Source organism: Somniosus microcephalus, chromosome 5 (genome assembly GCF_052327205.1).
Source record: "Somniosus microcephalus isolate GS21.2 chromosome 5, FLI_Smic_1.0, whole genome shotgun sequence".
Lineage (NCBI taxonomy): Eukaryota > Metazoa > Chordata > Chondrichthyes > Squaliformes > Somniosidae > Somniosus > Somniosus microcephalus.
Genome location: NC_140991.1, coordinates 259468034 through 259485697, shown reverse-complemented (window position 1 = coordinate 259485697; position 17664 = coordinate 259468034). Strand labels below are relative to the sequence as shown.

At 46.1% G+C, this 17664-nt stretch overlaps 1 protein-coding gene across 1 annotated transcript in view; it reads left to right on the top strand.

Moving 5' to 3' along the window:
* LOC147117675 (Y+L amino acid transporter 2-like) overlaps positions 1 to 17664 on the top strand; it is a 91433-nt gene that overhangs the window by 57565 nt on the left and 16204 nt on the right. The window contains exons 5-7 of the mRNA XM_085988867.1: positions 2133 to 2236; positions 5843 to 5939; positions 9981 to 10130. Coding sequence (XP_085844993.1) covers positions 2133 to 2236; positions 5843 to 5939; positions 9981 to 10130 — 351 coding nt within the window. The remainder of the gene's footprint in view (positions 1 to 2132; positions 2237 to 5842; positions 5940 to 9980; positions 10131 to 17664) is intronic.

Sequence of the window (17664 nt, the reverse complement as noted above, 5' to 3'; positions counted from 1 at the left end):
TGTGGAAACAAAAGTGATGTACGACACCCGCCCCACCCCCATTTCAAACTGCTGCAGACCAACCGATTCAGCTGCACCCATGCTGCATCAACAGGCCACAAACAGAACACTAGCTTTGTGCAGTTTTTAAAAAATTGGCAAACCTCCTGTGCACTAAAAGATAAAATATTATATCGGACACCTTGAACCTAAAGTCATGTGGAGGTAGTCAGGAGGTTTCCCAATTTTTTTTTAAAACTGCACAAAGCTAGTGTACTGTTTGTGGTTTGATGATGCACCTAATTGAAGGTTAAAGTACTTGCAAATCCTCTGAGAAAGACTGACATTGAGACTGAGGGTTTGGTCCTAATACTTAGTCGCCCTTGGTTTGTTGGAGCTTAGCCTTGGACTGTGACCCAAAATCTTAGTTCTAACAGTGTTAGAAGGTTTTTTTTTCCTTACTAAGGGCTAGGAAAGCTCATCATAGTTTTATTGGGCAAGAATTTGCGGTGGGTCTGACTGCGTACTCAGAGTATGGCGTCATACCGCCTTTGAAATGGCCCGCAAATTAGGGATTTCTGCATGCGCTTACGCAAGGGCTAAATCCCAAACTTGCGATCTGTTGTTTGCCCAGCAATTGCGTATGGAAAATGTTATGGTTGCTGCAAACAGGCGCAGGGCCTGTTTGAATCAGCGTAAGGGGATACCTCAGGCATGTTTTAACCATTTTCATCTTGGAAATCAGATAGTTTAAATGTATCAAATTAGTTTTTCTTGATTCTGCAAAGGTTGGAGTTTTAATGATGTCGATAATTAATGGCCCAGAAATTCGGGTCTCCACGGGTGAGTACGCACGGGGTACTCACCCATAGGCCCGATGGAAGTGCCGGTTTCCTGCATGCACTGCGCATGCGCGGGAAACCGGCACTTCCGTTCCTCTGAACGAAGGGGTTCAGTGGTCGAACACGTGCGCGGGGGAGTCTGCGCGTGCGCTTTGAACTTACGTTTTTTTACAGGTTTTTCCGTGAGGGTAAGTCTTTAGAATTTAGAAATTTAAAAAGCAGGCGTAAGGCCTGCTTTTTACAAGGTAAGTGGTCAATTAATTAAAATTAAAACATTTTTTCCACAGGTTTATTATTTTTAAATACTTTAAAGCAAGGTAAGTTTATTTTTAGCCCCGTTAGAATATAAAATTATTTTTTTCAAAAATTTTAATTATTGTTTAAAATAGTTATTTAATGTAATTTATAGTTTGTGATTTTTAAAAAATTTATTTGAACGTTTACTGCTATTTTGGGGCCGTAGTATTTATAAGTCTTGACAGCTCTTCCTGTCAAGACTTATGAATGGGCATTTCCCTGCTTCGATTGGCTGCCCGTGGCCCACGTGATCCCAGGGGACGCATCGAACTAACTGCGCCCCTGGGATACGCAAGCACTGCGCGCCGGCAGCTGGGCCAGGCCCCGGACCGGAATTCCACGGGGCCCTACAGCTCAACTGCCGGCGCGCAAGGTAAGTGCAGGTTGGGGGCTTGCACCTGCGGGAAGCCCCCGACCCGAATTTCTGGGCCATTATCAGCTAAATTAAATTTTTACTAACAGAAATAAGATGTAGTGGAGTTGATGGAATAAAACTAATTAGGAATCCTGTAAATTTTAATTCCGTCTGATTACAAGATTCCATTAAATCTGATTACGGGATTAACTTCTGAAATTATGTAAAATCGAATTCTGTTTTCTAATTGGAGGCCCACGTGACCCCAGGTACTCTTCCGCACAGGTGGGATCCGTGGGCCATTCTGCTGCCCTCCAACATGCAGTCAGAGTGCAAGTTTACGAAGGAGGGCCGCCATCACGTAGGTGCATATTCTTTTCACAAGTCTGTGGAGTAGTCCGGAGGTACGCCGCGGACTACAATTTTTGGGCCATTACTTATAAAGATATTCAACAATTTGCTTTTATTCCTGCATGGGTCGGTTCTGTAGGATGTTTTTATTCTAGAACTAAGCATTATTCTAATGGATAAAAGTCACCAAAGGATGTGTTAAGATTGTAACTTCAATGAAAGCCGGTGATTTGTTTCTGTTTCTTGAGCATTGAACTTTTGCAAACAGAAGGTGAAATTCAAAATTACTGATGGCAATATTACTTCAGACTTTTGCAGATCAAGTTCTGGGTTATGTGAAGTGGCTCATACCATTATCGGTGGCAATATCGTGTTACGGTGGCCTTAATTCATCGATCATTGCAGCCTCCAGGTAATTCTGAAGTCAATGGAATTTAAGTTAGGGTGGTGGGCGAAGGATTGCAAACTCAACAACTTGAGAGATAAGAGGTCATTCCTTTCATTTGTTGAGAAACACTTTATATATAAAGAAAGTCTGGCTGTTCAATGAGTTGGACATTGGCCCTTTAAAAGAAAAAAAAAGAAAGACTTGCATATATATCATCTTTCATGACCGCAGGATATCCCAAATTGCTTTACAGCCAATGAATTACTTTTGAAGTGTGGTCACTGTTGTAATGTAGGAAATGCAGCAGCCAATTTGTGCACAACAAGGCCCCACAAACGACAACATGATAATGACCAGATAATCTTTACCCTTTGGATCTGGATTCAAATTCAAACCAAACTTTTACTCTCGAGGACATGAGTGACACTGGCAGGGCAGCATTTATCGTCCATCCCTAGGTGCTTTGGGCTGGTGGTGATGGTGGGTCACTGCTTTCAAATAGCAACTGTTTTTATAACTGAATGGCTTGCTGGGCCATTTCAGAGCACATTGAGTTAATTATATTTCAAATGAAAGTTTCTTTTGCTGCCCGAAGGATCATCTTGAGCAGTCTCAATCCAGTTTCCACAAGTCACATATTAAAAAAAAAAAAGACACTAAATGTTTTTGGTAAATTATGAAGTGATATGATCAAGGATTTAAGATGATATCCTCCCCTTCCCCACGCCCCCACCCACCGCAAAATGTTTTCATCAAATACTAGATGTATTTTGATTACAGGCACACAGTTACTGGATTTGACTAATGTTTCCTAAACTGGGAAGATAAATGTAGAGTAAAGCTCTTCCTCAGTTCTGTACCTTAGGCCCGTACTCAGTAGAGCACCTGTCCACCAGACCAGTGAAACTGTTGCTTGCTTTCAACATTAGCCATCCCACTGGCCTCTCTGACCAATTTATGCCAGATTGTGAGCAATCTTGAGCATGGACTCTTCCTCCCACTCCCTAGTTTAGAGACCCAGACTGGCTGTGTGTCTGTAGTGTATCTTGGAAATGTCTGAATTACAGGGTTGCCCTGCAACGATCATGAAATTGATTGTTTAATCAGTGTTATAGATGCACCGTGAAGTGTTTAAGGTCAGAATGTGCGTTTCTCAAAAACAAAGCAGGATTAGTTAATGAGCTGAAGTCAGAGATGATGATTGTTCTCCATCTGCTGCCAGTTTAATCAAATGAGCTGCACTTTCCATTGATGTGAAAGGAACAGGAAATTAACACTAAAAGATTATTTGGATAAACTCTGTTGGCTGGCTTTATTACTAAATATATCAGTGATACTGGAATTAACTTGGGTACCAGGCAATGTATTTGTGTGTTTGAAGTATTTACCTGAATCTTAAACTTTTTAATATGCAATTAGCAGGTGTATTTCTGGCACATTTATACTGTAAGTTACATCCTTAGTGCATCTTAAGCCCAAGAAAACATTCAATTTTCCATCTCTCACTCGCTCTGGAGATCTGTGTGGCAATGCCTTGTATATTGTGGGTCGGTTGTTGACAGTGGTGCAGGACCTGTCTAGTGCCAATGCAGGTATAGGGTCAACTCAGTTTAGTCCTAATGGTCCCAACTCACCCTAGGCAGCAACTGCACTATCGACCAACAGGTGGAGTGTGGGCTGCTGGGTTGCTCAGTTGGGGGGGGGGGGCGGTGGCGGAATGGGGTTAGAGTTGTAGGTTGCATCCCAGACTGCATCATGGCTGTATACGTGGAAACTTTCTGTATTGGTGTGGAGTGAAGTGTGTGACTTGAGATAAGTAAATATAACAACAACTTGCATTTATATAGCGCCTGTAATGTAGAAAAATGTCCCAAGGCACTTCGCTGAAGCGTAAACAGACAAAAATGGACACTGAGCCAAAGGAGATACTAGGAAGGGTCACTAAAAGTTTGGTTGAAGTAGTGGGTGTAGTGGGTTTTATGGCACAGGGCTTAAACGGCTGAAGATATGGCCACCGATGGTGTGGCAAAGGCAGTGGGCGATGCACAAGCGGCCAGAGTTGAAGAAATACAGAATTCTTGGAAGGTTGTAGGGCTGGAGGAGATGAGGAGGGGTGAGGCCAAGAAGGGTTTTAAACACAATGAAAATTTAAAATTTGAGCTTTTTGGGAAACCGAGGTCAATGAGGGTTAGTGAGCATTGGAGGAGGATGATGGCCATGCTCCTGGTTCTGATCCCACTGCCAATCCTCATCTGGCTCAGGTGGCCAGACTCACTGCCATTTCCACCATCCTGTGGCAGTTTGTGAGAGTAGCCCTCGAGTAGGTCACTGGTCCTCAGCTAAGTGTTAGTGAATATTCCTGTTGTAAGGTAACAGAAAATGGGGGGTGGTGGGGGGGGAGGCACTATATTTTATTTTGTGATGGGTCAATGAGAACAGGGAGCTGAAGAAATGCAAATCCTGTGCAGACACTAATGCAACTGGAATCAGCTCATCCAAATATCAAGCCTTCATATTTTGTATTTCAGTACGGACTACAGATTGATCTACAGCATTTATACAATCTACACAAATAAAAGGAAAACAAACAAACTGCGGATGCTAGAAATCTGAAACCAAAGCCCAAAATGTAGAAAAGATCCAACAGAACATCATACCTGAAATATTAACCTGCCCTTTCTCTTTACAGATGCTAACGGACCTGTTTTGTATTTGCAGCGTTTTCTGATTTTGTTTTGCAATCTATAGTTGTAGTTTGAATGTTACATTTGAATGTTGTTGCTTTTTAATTAAGATAGTGGTGGGGGGGAAATCAATTCCAACAAAGAAGCTTTAATTTTTACAAGTTCGTGACCCTAAAAGAAAATGGCCGTGTGTCAGCTTTTTTAAACTATTGGCTGGTTTTCCAGGCTAGTATATATCAGATTAGAATGGCCCAGCTTCCTACTACCAGCTGTCAGCCTTGACTCAGTGGTAGCCCTCCTGCCTCTGAGTCAGAAGGTCGTGGGTTCAAGTCTCACTCCACAGACTTGAGCACTAGGCTAACACTTCGGTGCAGTACTGAGGGAGTGCTGAGGTATCATCCTTTCGATGAGGCGATAAGTCGAGGCCCCGTCTTCCCTCTCGGGTGGATATAAAAAAATCCCATGGCACTATTTGAAAAAGAGCAGGGGAGTTCTCCCGGTGTCCCAACATCATCTAAAATAGATTATCTGGTCATTTATCTCTTGCTGTTTGTGGGACCTTGCTGTGTGTAAATTGGCTGCCGCATTTCCTACAACAGTGACTGCGCCTCAAAAAATTGTACTTCATTGGCTGCAAAGCGCCTTGGAACATCCTACGGTTGTGAAAGGTGCTATACAAATGAAAGTTCTTTTTTGATCTTTGAAGCTATCAGCTGTGAAATAATTGATTTAAACCTTCTGTAGTTCATTTGGCATTACAGGTGCATGGTAAAACTAGTTTGTGATGTGAAGTCCAGTACTATATTCAAAATACTGCCCTCTTGCTGAATTACATTTTTCTGCATGTGGTTTCTTTGTGCTGTAGGTTAAGTAGGTCATTAAATTGTGGTAAAGCCTGTGTTGGTAGTGTGACACCGGCCCTTATGTCCAAATTGTTGTATTACAGGCTTTACTTTGTTGCTTCACGTGAACGCCACCTTCCCAGTGTTCTGTGTATGATCCATGTTTTTAGATACACTCCAATCCCAGCCCTGTGTTTTAATGTAAGTACAATTTTGAAAATTATTTTTTCATGCTTTATTATTTATAAATGTCAATGGAACTTGTTTGATGCTGTCCAACTGTTAAGTGTGGTAATGGTGATAGAGGCGAAGGGCAGAACGAAACTGAGGTTGAGTCAACCCAAGTTTTTGTCCTGCGCAGCCTCACTACCTGGTTCAGAGGCACACAGACAGAGGAATGGAAGGAGCTGGCCCGCTGCCCTCTAATAATTTAATGCAATGGACCTTACACATTGCTCCTGGTTCTTATGAAAGTCCTGGGCCTAGAAATTCAGTTGTTTGCGCCAGCCGCTAGCGCCTTAGGAGGAGGAGATGTGGGGCGCTAGGCGGCTAGCGGCCGGGCGCAGCGCGATCTGCGCCTCTCCCCAACTTCAGTAAAGATTTAGCGGCGGCGCAAAGCCTTTGCGCGCGCTCAGCTGCGCGCGCAGATCCTGACGTCATTTCATCGTGCAACGCCCTTTGTGCGCCCCAAACCGGAAATTCAGTGGCGCTGGCCTATTGTGCGCCTGGCGCCCCTAGCGACTGGTAGAGGGGAGCGGTTCCCAGTCGCTGCGGGGCGCGGGGGGCGCAAATTAAAGGGCACTCCTCCTGCAGTAGAAAAGGCAGCCATTTTGCAACACTCCTTCTTTGTGAGAGACGGATCTTTGCAGAGAGACAAAGGTAGAGAGCTTTCTGGTTTGGCTCAACACTCGCACAGGTACTTGTGGCTTCAGGCCACAGCTTTGCACTTGTCTTTAACTTCAGAGCCATCTCATTGATTGGAAACATATAATGGGGGCTGCAATGGGTGCAAACGTTGGCCTTCTCCATTGCATTCAAAGGGCTCAGAGACGCCGTGAGAGAGTGGCAGTCATGGCCAGACGGAGAGGGGGCAACAGGCGTCGGCAAAGGAGGCCTTACCCACCCAGGGTATACCGCCAGCAGTTCTCATATCTGCACATGTCTGACGAGCAGTGTGTTCGGAGGCTGCGATTCCGAAGGGCGGTGGTCACTGAGATCTGCCACCTGCTTCGCGGAGATCTGCAGCCACATCTGAGGAGCAGGACGTCTCTGTCGGTGGCAGTGAAGGTGACGGTGTCTCTCAACTTCTATGCCACCGGCTCCTTCCAATCCGCTACTGGGGACATTTCCAACATCTCCCAGTTTGCCGTACATTGCTGCATCCGCCAGGTGACTAATGCCCTTTTCAGAAGGAGACGTCAGTTCATCTCCTTCTCCATGGCCCTTGTCAAGCAGCAACAGCGTGCAATGGGCTTTGCAGCATTAGCGGGCTTCCCCATGGTGCAGGGCGCCATTGACTGCACGCATGTGGCTTTGCGGGCGCCTCTAGAGAATGCCGAGGATTACCGCAACCGAAAGGGCTACCATTCGCTCAACGTGCAGTTGGTGTGTGACCACAGGCAGCTCATCCTAGCTGTCAATGCCCGCTTTCCAGGCAGCAGGCACGATGCCTTCATCCTGCGCCAGACTTCTGTGGCAGACATGTTCCAGGCCCAGCCTCACCCACGAGGATGGCTTCTCGGGGACAAAGGCTATCCTTTGTGCACCTGGCTGCTGACCCCGCTCCGTGCGCCCAGCACCCCTGCTGAAGAGGGATACAATGACAGCCATCAAGCAACCAGGAACATCATTGAGCAAACAATCGGCGTCCTGAAGCAACGGTTCCGCTGTCTGGATCGTTCCAGAGGAGCCCTGCAGTATTCGCCTGAGCGAGTCTCCCATTTCGTGGTCGTGTGCTGCACGCTGCACAACCTGGCTATCCGCAGGACTCAGCCACTGCCACCAGACATTGGAGGACCACCAGAGGAGGAGGAGGAGGAGGACCAGCACAGGAGGGAGGCAGAAAGTGCAAGGGCCACCCGTCGGCGGCTTATTGAACGTCGGTTCTAGGCCCCCTCTCAGGGAATGGCTTGTGCTGGCACAAGATGAATGTAGCCGCTCCACAATCCCTCAGCCGAGCAGGGCAACCAGGACTTCCAAAAGAAAGCATGGACAGTGCGATTTAAGAACATTTATTACTTTGATACCTCTGTGCCCTTCCCACATAACAAACTAATGGAGAGAAGCCCCCCCCCCCCCAAAAACACAAATCGAGCAGTCTCGGCCTTTCCAAAAACACAAATACACCAGTCTCGGCCTTTCAAAAAAACAAATCCACCCTCCCCCTTTAAGAGCTCACAGGCGCCAGAGTGTCTGCCGTCAATCAGCAGCTCGCCGCACCTGCGCTGCGCCCGCCCTCGGGGGTTTCGCCCCGGGCCGCCGGCTTAGCGCCTAATGATAGTCGTGCATCGCCTGTTTTAGCGCAGCAGCAACCTCTTGGGGCGATGCCACTGAATATCGGCGAAGGTGGCGCGAAGTTGCGCCGGGCGCAAACTTTAGCGGCCGCCCGGCTGTGGCGCCCCAAACGTGGCTATACTGAATTTCTAGGCCCTGGTGTTTAAAACAAGTTCTACAATTTTGATAACATTATGACCAAGTCTCATGAAGACATTCTCCTTTTTTTCTCTTTCGTTTTGTTCCACCCCCCACTCTCGCCATCTATTTGACATCCCAATGTCACTGTTCCTCTGCCTAATGCCCTGTGTGTGCCATATCTGTGGCATTGGGGAGGGGCATTAAAAAAAACTGTGGACACCCATAACTCTGGCATCCACTCAGTTTGTACTTGTTTCCTGGGGCGTCCCCGGTGTAGCCAGGAAGGTCCCACCTGACATAGGCATAAGCATTTGAATAGAATGTGAATGAGGCAGGGGTGCAGGCGTAGTCCCTCACACGTCATTTTGCTATTTGGCTCCTGTTTCTGATAGCAAGTCCATATTTCAACCCAAGTTTGGCCTGCGCAGAGCTTCCTGGCTCTTATTTTGAGCAAGCGCTGATTCCCAGGTGGTCACCTCACCTGGCACTCTCCCATTTATATTTAAAACAACTGAACCAGGTAATGAGGCCTGCTTCGGCTGAGGATAAGCCAGACATTTGTGAAAAACATGTACCTGACTTGGGTGGGGGGCGTGCATTTCCTTTTCATTTTATATTGTAAAAGTAGAACCTACAAAATCACAAGTACTTGGGGTGGGTGGCAGTCTAATATTAAGTGGATTTGATGCTTTTAGCAAGTTTAAGTTTCATGTTTGTAAAGTTAATGCTTTTTATTTAGATTGGGTCTATAAGATTGGTGGCAGTCAGAGATACACTATGGTGATGGCCTCACTCCACCCACGTTTATAATTTTTTTCTTTGCATTTTCTCCCAACCCTTTATCTTGGGCTGTGCATTTTCTCCCAACCCTTTATCTTGGACTGCACAATGTGATGTGCTCCAGACCTCTGTCAGTGCCACTGTCTGACTGGTTGCTGGAGAGAGCGCAGGAACAGTCTTTGAGGAATTGCCTTCTGACGGATCCTCCTTCCCTCTGGGATGGACTTGGGCCTCTGCTCCGCACCTCCCCCTGACCCCATTGTTGAGATAGAAAACTTGCCAGGAGGAAAATTGCAGGTGCACATTCTATTGCTGTTGCTTTCACACTTTGCTGTGTGGGAGATACCTGCAAACATTCAGGCACTCCTGGAGACCCTTTGCAAAATGGACACACTCCCAGGCACCCTTGCAAAATGGACACACTCCCAGGCACCCTTGCAAATTTGGCACACTTCTGATGACCCACTGTTTTAACTTCCAAAAGGTGATGCCAGTATTTCAAAGGTAATCTGTGCACTCATTGCAGATCTTCATTACTATACAGCAACAGAAGTTATGTGCTAACAAGCCAACAAACACCGAAAGTACACAAATCTGATAACCTTCTGAGTTCCATCCCTGTTTTGTAAACGTACTGTATTGCTCTGCAGTACACTGTACCATCAGAGGGATATGCTTATGTAATGTGATACAAAATTAGTGAAAATATTTACCTATTTAAAGGAAATAAGTGAATTGTTATCTAACTGTAGAGGACTAACTGATATGGTCTTTACTCCCTGCTTGTCCTTTTTATATTGACTATCATGGTTTTCTTTTGTTATTCAGGGAGCGATGACTTTAATCTATCTCTGCGTAGAAGATATTTACAAACTCATTAATTACTTCAGTTTTAACTACTGGCTCTTCATTGGCCTATCTGTTGCCAGCCAGATTTATCTGAGATGGAAATTCCCAGATCTGCCAAGACCTGTAAAGGTAAGAACATTAGTTAAAAAGGCACTTGCTAATGAAAACCTCTTACTGTTTAGAATACTTTGTCATTATATCCACGATTTTATTTTTAAATTTATTTCCCCACATTTCTCCATCTGTGTGAGTAGCAGAGAACTACTCCAAGGTGCTACCAATGTTACAACGTAACTGGCCAGGCAAAGGCATGTTCCCAGGTACTACCAATGTCGCATTGTAATTTAGCAGCAGAATGTCTATTCCCAAATACTACCAGTGTTACATCATAACTGTCTTGGAGAAGATCTGTTCCCAAATACGACCAGTATTGTAACTGGCCGGGAGAAGATCTGTTTGCAGGTACTATAAATATTACATTGTAACTGCAGGAAGATCTGTTCCCAAATACGACCAGTGTTAAATTGTAACTGGCCAAGTGAGGGTCTGTTCGTAGGCACTACCAATGTTACATCATCAACTTGACACCTTGGCTGAAGGTGGTTGAGAATGATTCAGCCTGGTCATTTGGACTCACGAGCTGGGCTCTGCCACCATTGAGGATGGGATGTTCAGGGAGCCTCCTCCTCCCGTTGTATAGAGTCAACGTTGAGGACTCCCAGACAATGTTCCCCTTAATTTTTTGCAGCCAATTCATAGTTTTGCACATGCGCAAAATTTAATACTGGAAAAGTCGGTCCCGGGCTGCGTAGGACCGGCAGAGAGCTGTGCCTGTGCAGCTTAGAGTGAACGTTGCTCCCAGGGTCCCTCCCCTCTGCCCTCGATTGGTGGGTCTCTCTGCTGGTGGGACAGGACATACCCTGGGATGTTGATGAGAAGTCTGGGATGTTGGCTGAAAGGTATGATTCTGTGAGTATGACTGTGACAGGCTGTTGCTTGACTAGTCTGTGACCGCTCTCCCAACTTTTGCTGGGACTGGTTGCAGCTGAATGGTCCATCTGGTTTTATTTTTTCCCCTTTCTTGCAGTTTCATATAACTGAGTGGCTTGCTAGGTCACTTCAGAGTGCAGTTAAGAGTCAAACACATTGATATGGGACTGGAGTCCCATATAGGTCAGACCGGGTAGGGTACAGATGGCTGGTTTCCTTCCCTCAAGGACATTAGTAAACTCGTTGGATTTTTACATTTCAGCAGCTTCATGGCCACTTTTACTGATACTAGTTTATTATTTCCAGATTTTTTAAAACTGAATTCAAATCCCCAAACTACCGTTGTGGGATTTGAACTTGTGCTCCCTGGATGATTATAGAGTCATAATGGCACAGAAGGAGGTCATTCGGCCCATTGCGTCCATGCCGGCTCTCCGTAGAGCAATCCAGTCAGTCCCATTCCCCCGCTCTATCCCTGTAGCCCTGCAAGTTTATTTCCCTCAAGTGCCTATCCAGTCTCCCCTTGAAAAGATTGAGTGTGTCCGCTTCCACCACGTCCGTCGGCAGCGAATTTCATGTCATAACCACTCGCTGTATAAAAAAGTTTTTCCTCACATCCCCCCTGTATCTCTTGCCCAAAACCTTAACTCTGTGTCCCCTAGTCCTTGTGCCATCAACTAGTGGGAACAACTTTTCCCTGTCTAGCCTATCCAAACCCGTCATAATCTTGTACACCTCTATCAAATCACCCCTCAACCTCCTTTGCTCTAATGAAAACAAATCCAGCTTCTCCAACCTGTCCTTGTAGCTAAGATCCCCCATCCCCAGAACCATTCTGGTAAATCTCCTCTGCACCCTCTCGAGGGCCTTCACATCCTTCCTAAAGTGGTGACCAGAACTGTACGCAATACTCCAGTTGTGGCTTAACCAGAGCACTTTATAAAGATTCAGCATAACTTCTCTACTTTTGTACTCAATACCTCTATTTATGAAGCCCAGGATCCCATATGCTTTGTTAACGACTTTCTCAATATGTCCTGTCACCTTCAGGGACCTATGCACATTAACTCCCAGGTCCCTCTCCCTGCACACTCTTTAAAATGGTGCCATTAAGTGTATATTGCCTCTCCCTGTTCCTTCTGCCAAAATGCACCACCTCACACTTCTCTGTATTAAATTCCATCTGCCACTTGTCTGCCCATTCTGCTAGCCTGTCTATGTCCAATTGCAGTCGATTGATATCATCACTGTTTGCCACACCCCTAAGTTTGGTGTCATTGGTAAATTTAGAAATTCTACTTTGTATTCCAATATCCAGGTCATTTGTGTATATCAAAAAAAGCAGTGGCCCCAGCACTGACCCTTGAGGAACACCACTGTCTACCATCCTCCAGTCTGGAAAAACAGCCATTTACCACAACTTGCTGTTTCTGTCCTTAAGCCAATTCCTTATCCAAGCTGTCACTGATATACCTATTCCATGAGCCTCAATTTTGTTAACCAGCCTTCTATGTGGTACTTTGTCAAACGCCTTCCGAAAATCCATGTAGACAACATCCATTGCATTCCTTCATCAATCCTCTCTGTTACTTCATCAAAAAATTCAACAAGGACACCCAGGTCCCTCTGGACACCAACATTTCCCAATCTTTCACCTTTTTAAAAAAAACTCTGCTTTTCTATTTTTCCTACCAAAGTGGATAACTTCACATTTCTCCACATTATCTTCCATTTACCATGTTCTTGCCCACTCACTTAGCCTGTCTATATCCCCTTGAAGCCTCTTTGCATCCTCCTCACAACTTACATTCCCACCTAGCTTTGTATCATCAGCAAACTTGGATATATTACATTTGGTCCCCTCTTCCAAATCACTGATATATATTGTGAATAGCTGAGGCCCAAGCACTGATCCTTGCAGACCCCACTAGTTACAGACTGCCAACCCAAAAATGACCCGTTTATTCCTACTCTCTGTTTTCTGTCCATTAACCAAACCTCAATCCATGCTAGTATATTACCCCCAATCTCATGAGCCCTAAGTTTGTTTAATAACCTCTTGTGTGGCACCTTATTGAATGCCTTCTGTAAATCCAAATACACTGGTTCCCCCTTATCTATTCTGCTAGTTACAACCTCAAAAAACTCTAACTGAGTCGTCAAACACAATTTCCCTTTCATAAATCCATGTTGACTCTGCCCAATCCTATTATTATTTTCTAAGTGCCCTGTTACCACGTCCTTAATAATAGATTCTAGCATTTTCCCTACTACTGATGTCAGGCTAACTGGTCTGTAGTTCCCCATTTTCTCTGTCCCTCCTTTCTTAAATAGTGGGGTTGCATTTGCTACCTTCCAATCCATGGGAACCATTTTAGAATCTATGGAATTTTGTGATAGAGCAGACCATTGGCATGCTGAAACAACACTTCCGCTGCCTGGACCACTCTGGAGGAGCCCTGCAGTACTCGGCAGAGCGGGTGTCAAGATTCATGGTGGTCTGCTGCATGCTGCACAACCTTGCCATCATGAGGGTATAGCCTTGCTACCAGCTATATGGCAAGCAGCTGAGGAGCAGGAGCATGAGGAGGAGGAGGAGGAAGAGGAAGTGAGGAGGCAATGTAGACAGCCCCTTTCTGGCTGGCCTGTCCCTGAAGAACTCATCCAAGTGCGACACCAGTAACCGCAACCCCGATTCCCCATTCACCAACAGTCCCACACTGTACCTTCCCTTTGTCACAATGGCCACAATGCAAAAATAAAATCCACCACAAAATAAACATACCAAACCAAATTTATAAGTCAAATCATGCCATATTGCATACAAATGTAAACTAATCACCCTTGTGCATTCCTTTAGTGCCTGTCTTCCATGTGCCTTTGCCTTTCCTAGTGCTCCTATGCAATGCTACCCCAGTGGCTGCAGCATGGCTGGTGGAAGACTGCTGACTTTCAGTGGAGAACTCTGCAGATGGCCTTGGAGGATGACCTCAAGTAGTTCTGGGCCTAAAAGGCCCAGCTATGGACTGCGCCATCTCTGGGCGGAAGCACTCTGGGCTGGCTGGCTGACGGACAACAGTAAGAGCACTGGTGAAGTAGCAATGTGGGAGGACGAATGCTATTGTCCTGAGAGAGGACAGCCAGTTTGCGCTCCATGGAGCCACTGCCACTCCCCTGGGGTGGCGCCTCAGCAATCCTGGTAATCTGTTGGAGGACAGATTGCTGGACATTGCACTCAGACATTGGGTGGCTTCTGCTTGTGCTTCAATGGAAGCTGAGACATCAGCCATCAGTCGCTGCATCATGGTTGGGTCCACAAGTGCACTAATGGAATTGCCTATCACTTCAATGCTGGAAATCATGATCTGCAAGCTCTGTGCAAAGCACTATGCCAAGTTAGTACTAGATGCCTCCATGCTCCTTGACATTGCACGCAGGCTTTCTGGCAGACCTGCTAATGCACCAAGCAGTTCATTGTACACACCCATCGGCATTCTTCTGTTGCCTGCCCCTTCGAAGTTCTCATCTGAGTCCTCTGCAGCAGAACCCGTGTGCGACCTCGCTCTTCGGCGAGCTGGCACCTACGCTATCCTTGCTCTGGCTGCAGGCCACTCGTGCCTGGTTACTCACCACATGCAGATCACGCCTTTATCCTATCCTCTCAATTACGCACAGTGTCAGTATCGGAGCTGGTGGCTGCGAGTGTGAAATCAAGTGACAGTGTCTCTTCATCATCACTGTCTTCTTGCTCTTTCACCACTGCCTGGACAGGTTGCAGTTCTTGGGTCTCTGAAAGGAGAACGGCACATGGGTAAGGTTGTGGTGAGGGGAGAGGAGAAAGTAAGAGGTGCGTGCCTGTAAATCAGAAGAGATTGTTGGATGAGGAGGAAGTGGGATGCGAGGAGGAGGATTACGTATGAAGATTCCATCATCGTCAGTGGTTTCAGCCCCACCGTTGGCCACAGCCTCAGCAATGGGCTGCTCCAATAATGACCAGCACCGTCTCTTCCATGGGGGTTAGGACATGCAGGTGCACCTGTCTCCCTCTTGTTAGCTTCTGCTGTCTCTGGTTGTGCGCCACCTTATCCTATAAGGGAGAGGGAAGTGTGTCAGTGAGTGTAGTGCAATGTGTTTGAATGATATGCCTGTCGTGGTTGAATAGCTGGCGGTGTGTGCAAGCTGTGAGATGTGGGTGTGAGGCTTGCAGCAGTGCTAAGTGTGTGAGGGTGAGGTGAAGCTATGAATGTGAGGTGTGAGTCCTGATTGATAGAGATTGTTGGTAAGTGAGTGATGGGGGTGTGGTGAATTGACCAGTGGCTGAGGCTAGTGGTGCAGTTGGTAAGATATGACATTTGGAAAATGCATTCACTGACCTTGACCACTTCTGTGAGGTCATTGAACTTTTTGCGGCACTGCATCCAGGTCCCCAGGGCTTGACTCCTGGCATTGACCTCCACTGCCTTCTGAGCATGTGTCTGGTGGGCCTGCTGGCCCCCTGCAGTTATAAGACATCTTTTCTACTTTCCACCTCCACCACCAAGGCCTCCAATGCAGCATCTGAAAACCTCCCATGTTGTCCCATTCCTCACTGTTTCCCAGGTCAGATTCACTTCCTGCACCACTCCCAGCAGCAGCTCCAGCCACAATAGGTGCAGACTAGCTTTAAGCAGTGCAGGCTAACTTTAACTAGTGGTAGCAAGTTACGGTATTGGCCCACTGCTGATGCATCCAGCCAATGAACAGCGCGGTTAGCGCTGGCTGGACACTAATCTTGCTAATGAGCAGGCAGCACAAAGTTGGCATGCCGCCTGCATTTCAATCAATAGGCACTGGTTAATCGTGCATCGCAATCCCCATGGCGGCTTTCCGGGGTTAGCCAACTTATCCCCCTTGGTGTCTTGCGCTGGTGTTTTTTTGCCATGTGTATCTTTGTGTAACACTAACTAGCGTGTCCAAAAACTGCTGCCATTTGGACTTGTTTACTCCCAGCATAAAAATTCAGGCAGTGACTTCAGGGGAAATGAACTTCAAGTAGCCAGCCTCTGAATTCACCCAGTGCCCATCTTGTTTGAAGTTTTTGTAAATGATCATTTGAAGTGGGCACAGTAATTGCTTGATAAATGATAGCTTGGATCAGTGGGGGCACACCTGCTTTTGAATCAGAAGGTTGTGGGTTTATGTCCCACTCCAAGACTCGAGCACGTAATCTCAGCTGACGCTATTATAGTACTGTAGGAGTACTGCTTTCTTGGTGGTGCTGTCTTTTGGATGCACCATTAAACCGTGGCACCTTCAACCTTAACCAATGTAAAGGATAAGAACATAAGAAATAGGAGCAGGAGTAGGCCAATCGGCCCCTCGAGCCTGCTCCACCATTCAATAAGATCATGGCTGATCTGATCCTAACCTCAAATCTTCTATCACTCTGCATCCACCCGAACCCATGTGATCTCCCGGGAGAGGCGAAAAACCAGATAAAGACCCAATGGCCAATTTGGGAGAAAAAAATCTGGGAAATTCCTCTCCGACCCATCTAGGCGATCGAAATTCTTCCAGGAGATCACTCTGTCCCTATATTTTCTACAGTACTTACCTTCTGTAAAGGCGATCTCCACCCCAGCCAGGAACAGGAATAAAACCATCTCCTGAAATCTAACACAGAATTAGAACACAGTAGGAGCAGAACCAGGCTACACGGCCCCTGGGCCCACTCCACTACCCACAGGGCCATGACCATTCCGAACCTAGACTCATGTCCAATTTCCTGCCCGCTCCCCGTAACCCTTAATTCCCTTTACTTCTAGGAAACTATCTATTTCTGTTTTAAATTTATTTAATGATGTAGCTTCCACAGCTTTCTGGGGCAGCAAATTCCACAAACCTACCACCCTCTGAGTGAAGAAGTTTCTCCTCATCTCAGTTTTGAAAGAGCAGCCCCTTATTTTAAGATTATGCCCCCTAGTTCTAGTTTCACCCATCATTGGGAACATCCTCACCGCATCCACCCGATCAAGCCCCTTCACAATCTTATATGTTTCAATAAGATCGCCTCTCATTCTTCTGAACTCCAATGAGTAGAGTCCCAATCTACTCAACCTCTCCTCATATGACCACCCCCTCATCCCCGGGATTAACCGAGTGAACCTTCTTTGTACTGACTCGAGAGCAAGTATGTCTTTTCTTAAGTATGGACACCAAAACTGTATGCAGTATTCCAGGTGCGGTCTCACCAATACCTTGTACAACTGCAGCAATACCTCCCTGTTTTTATATTCCATCCCCCTAGCAATAAAAGCCAACATTCCATTGGCCTTCTTGATCACTTGCTGCACCTGCATACTAACTTTTTGAGTTTCGTGCACCAGGACCCCCAGATCCCTTTGTACTACAGTACTTTCCAGTTTCTTGCCATTAAGATAATAACTTGCTCCCATGACACTGTTTGGCAGAACTTCCCTGCTCTTCTTCAATGACCTGGCCAATTTTCCTCATTTGACCAACATCACCAAAAATAAAATAACTGGTCATTCATCTCATTTGATGTTAGTGAGATCTTGCTGTGTAGAAATGGCAGCTGCACTTAGTGGCAACGACTACACTTCAGTGATGTGAAACACTGGGATTTCTTGAGGACATAAGGCACTGTATAAATGGGAGTTCTTACTAAAATCTC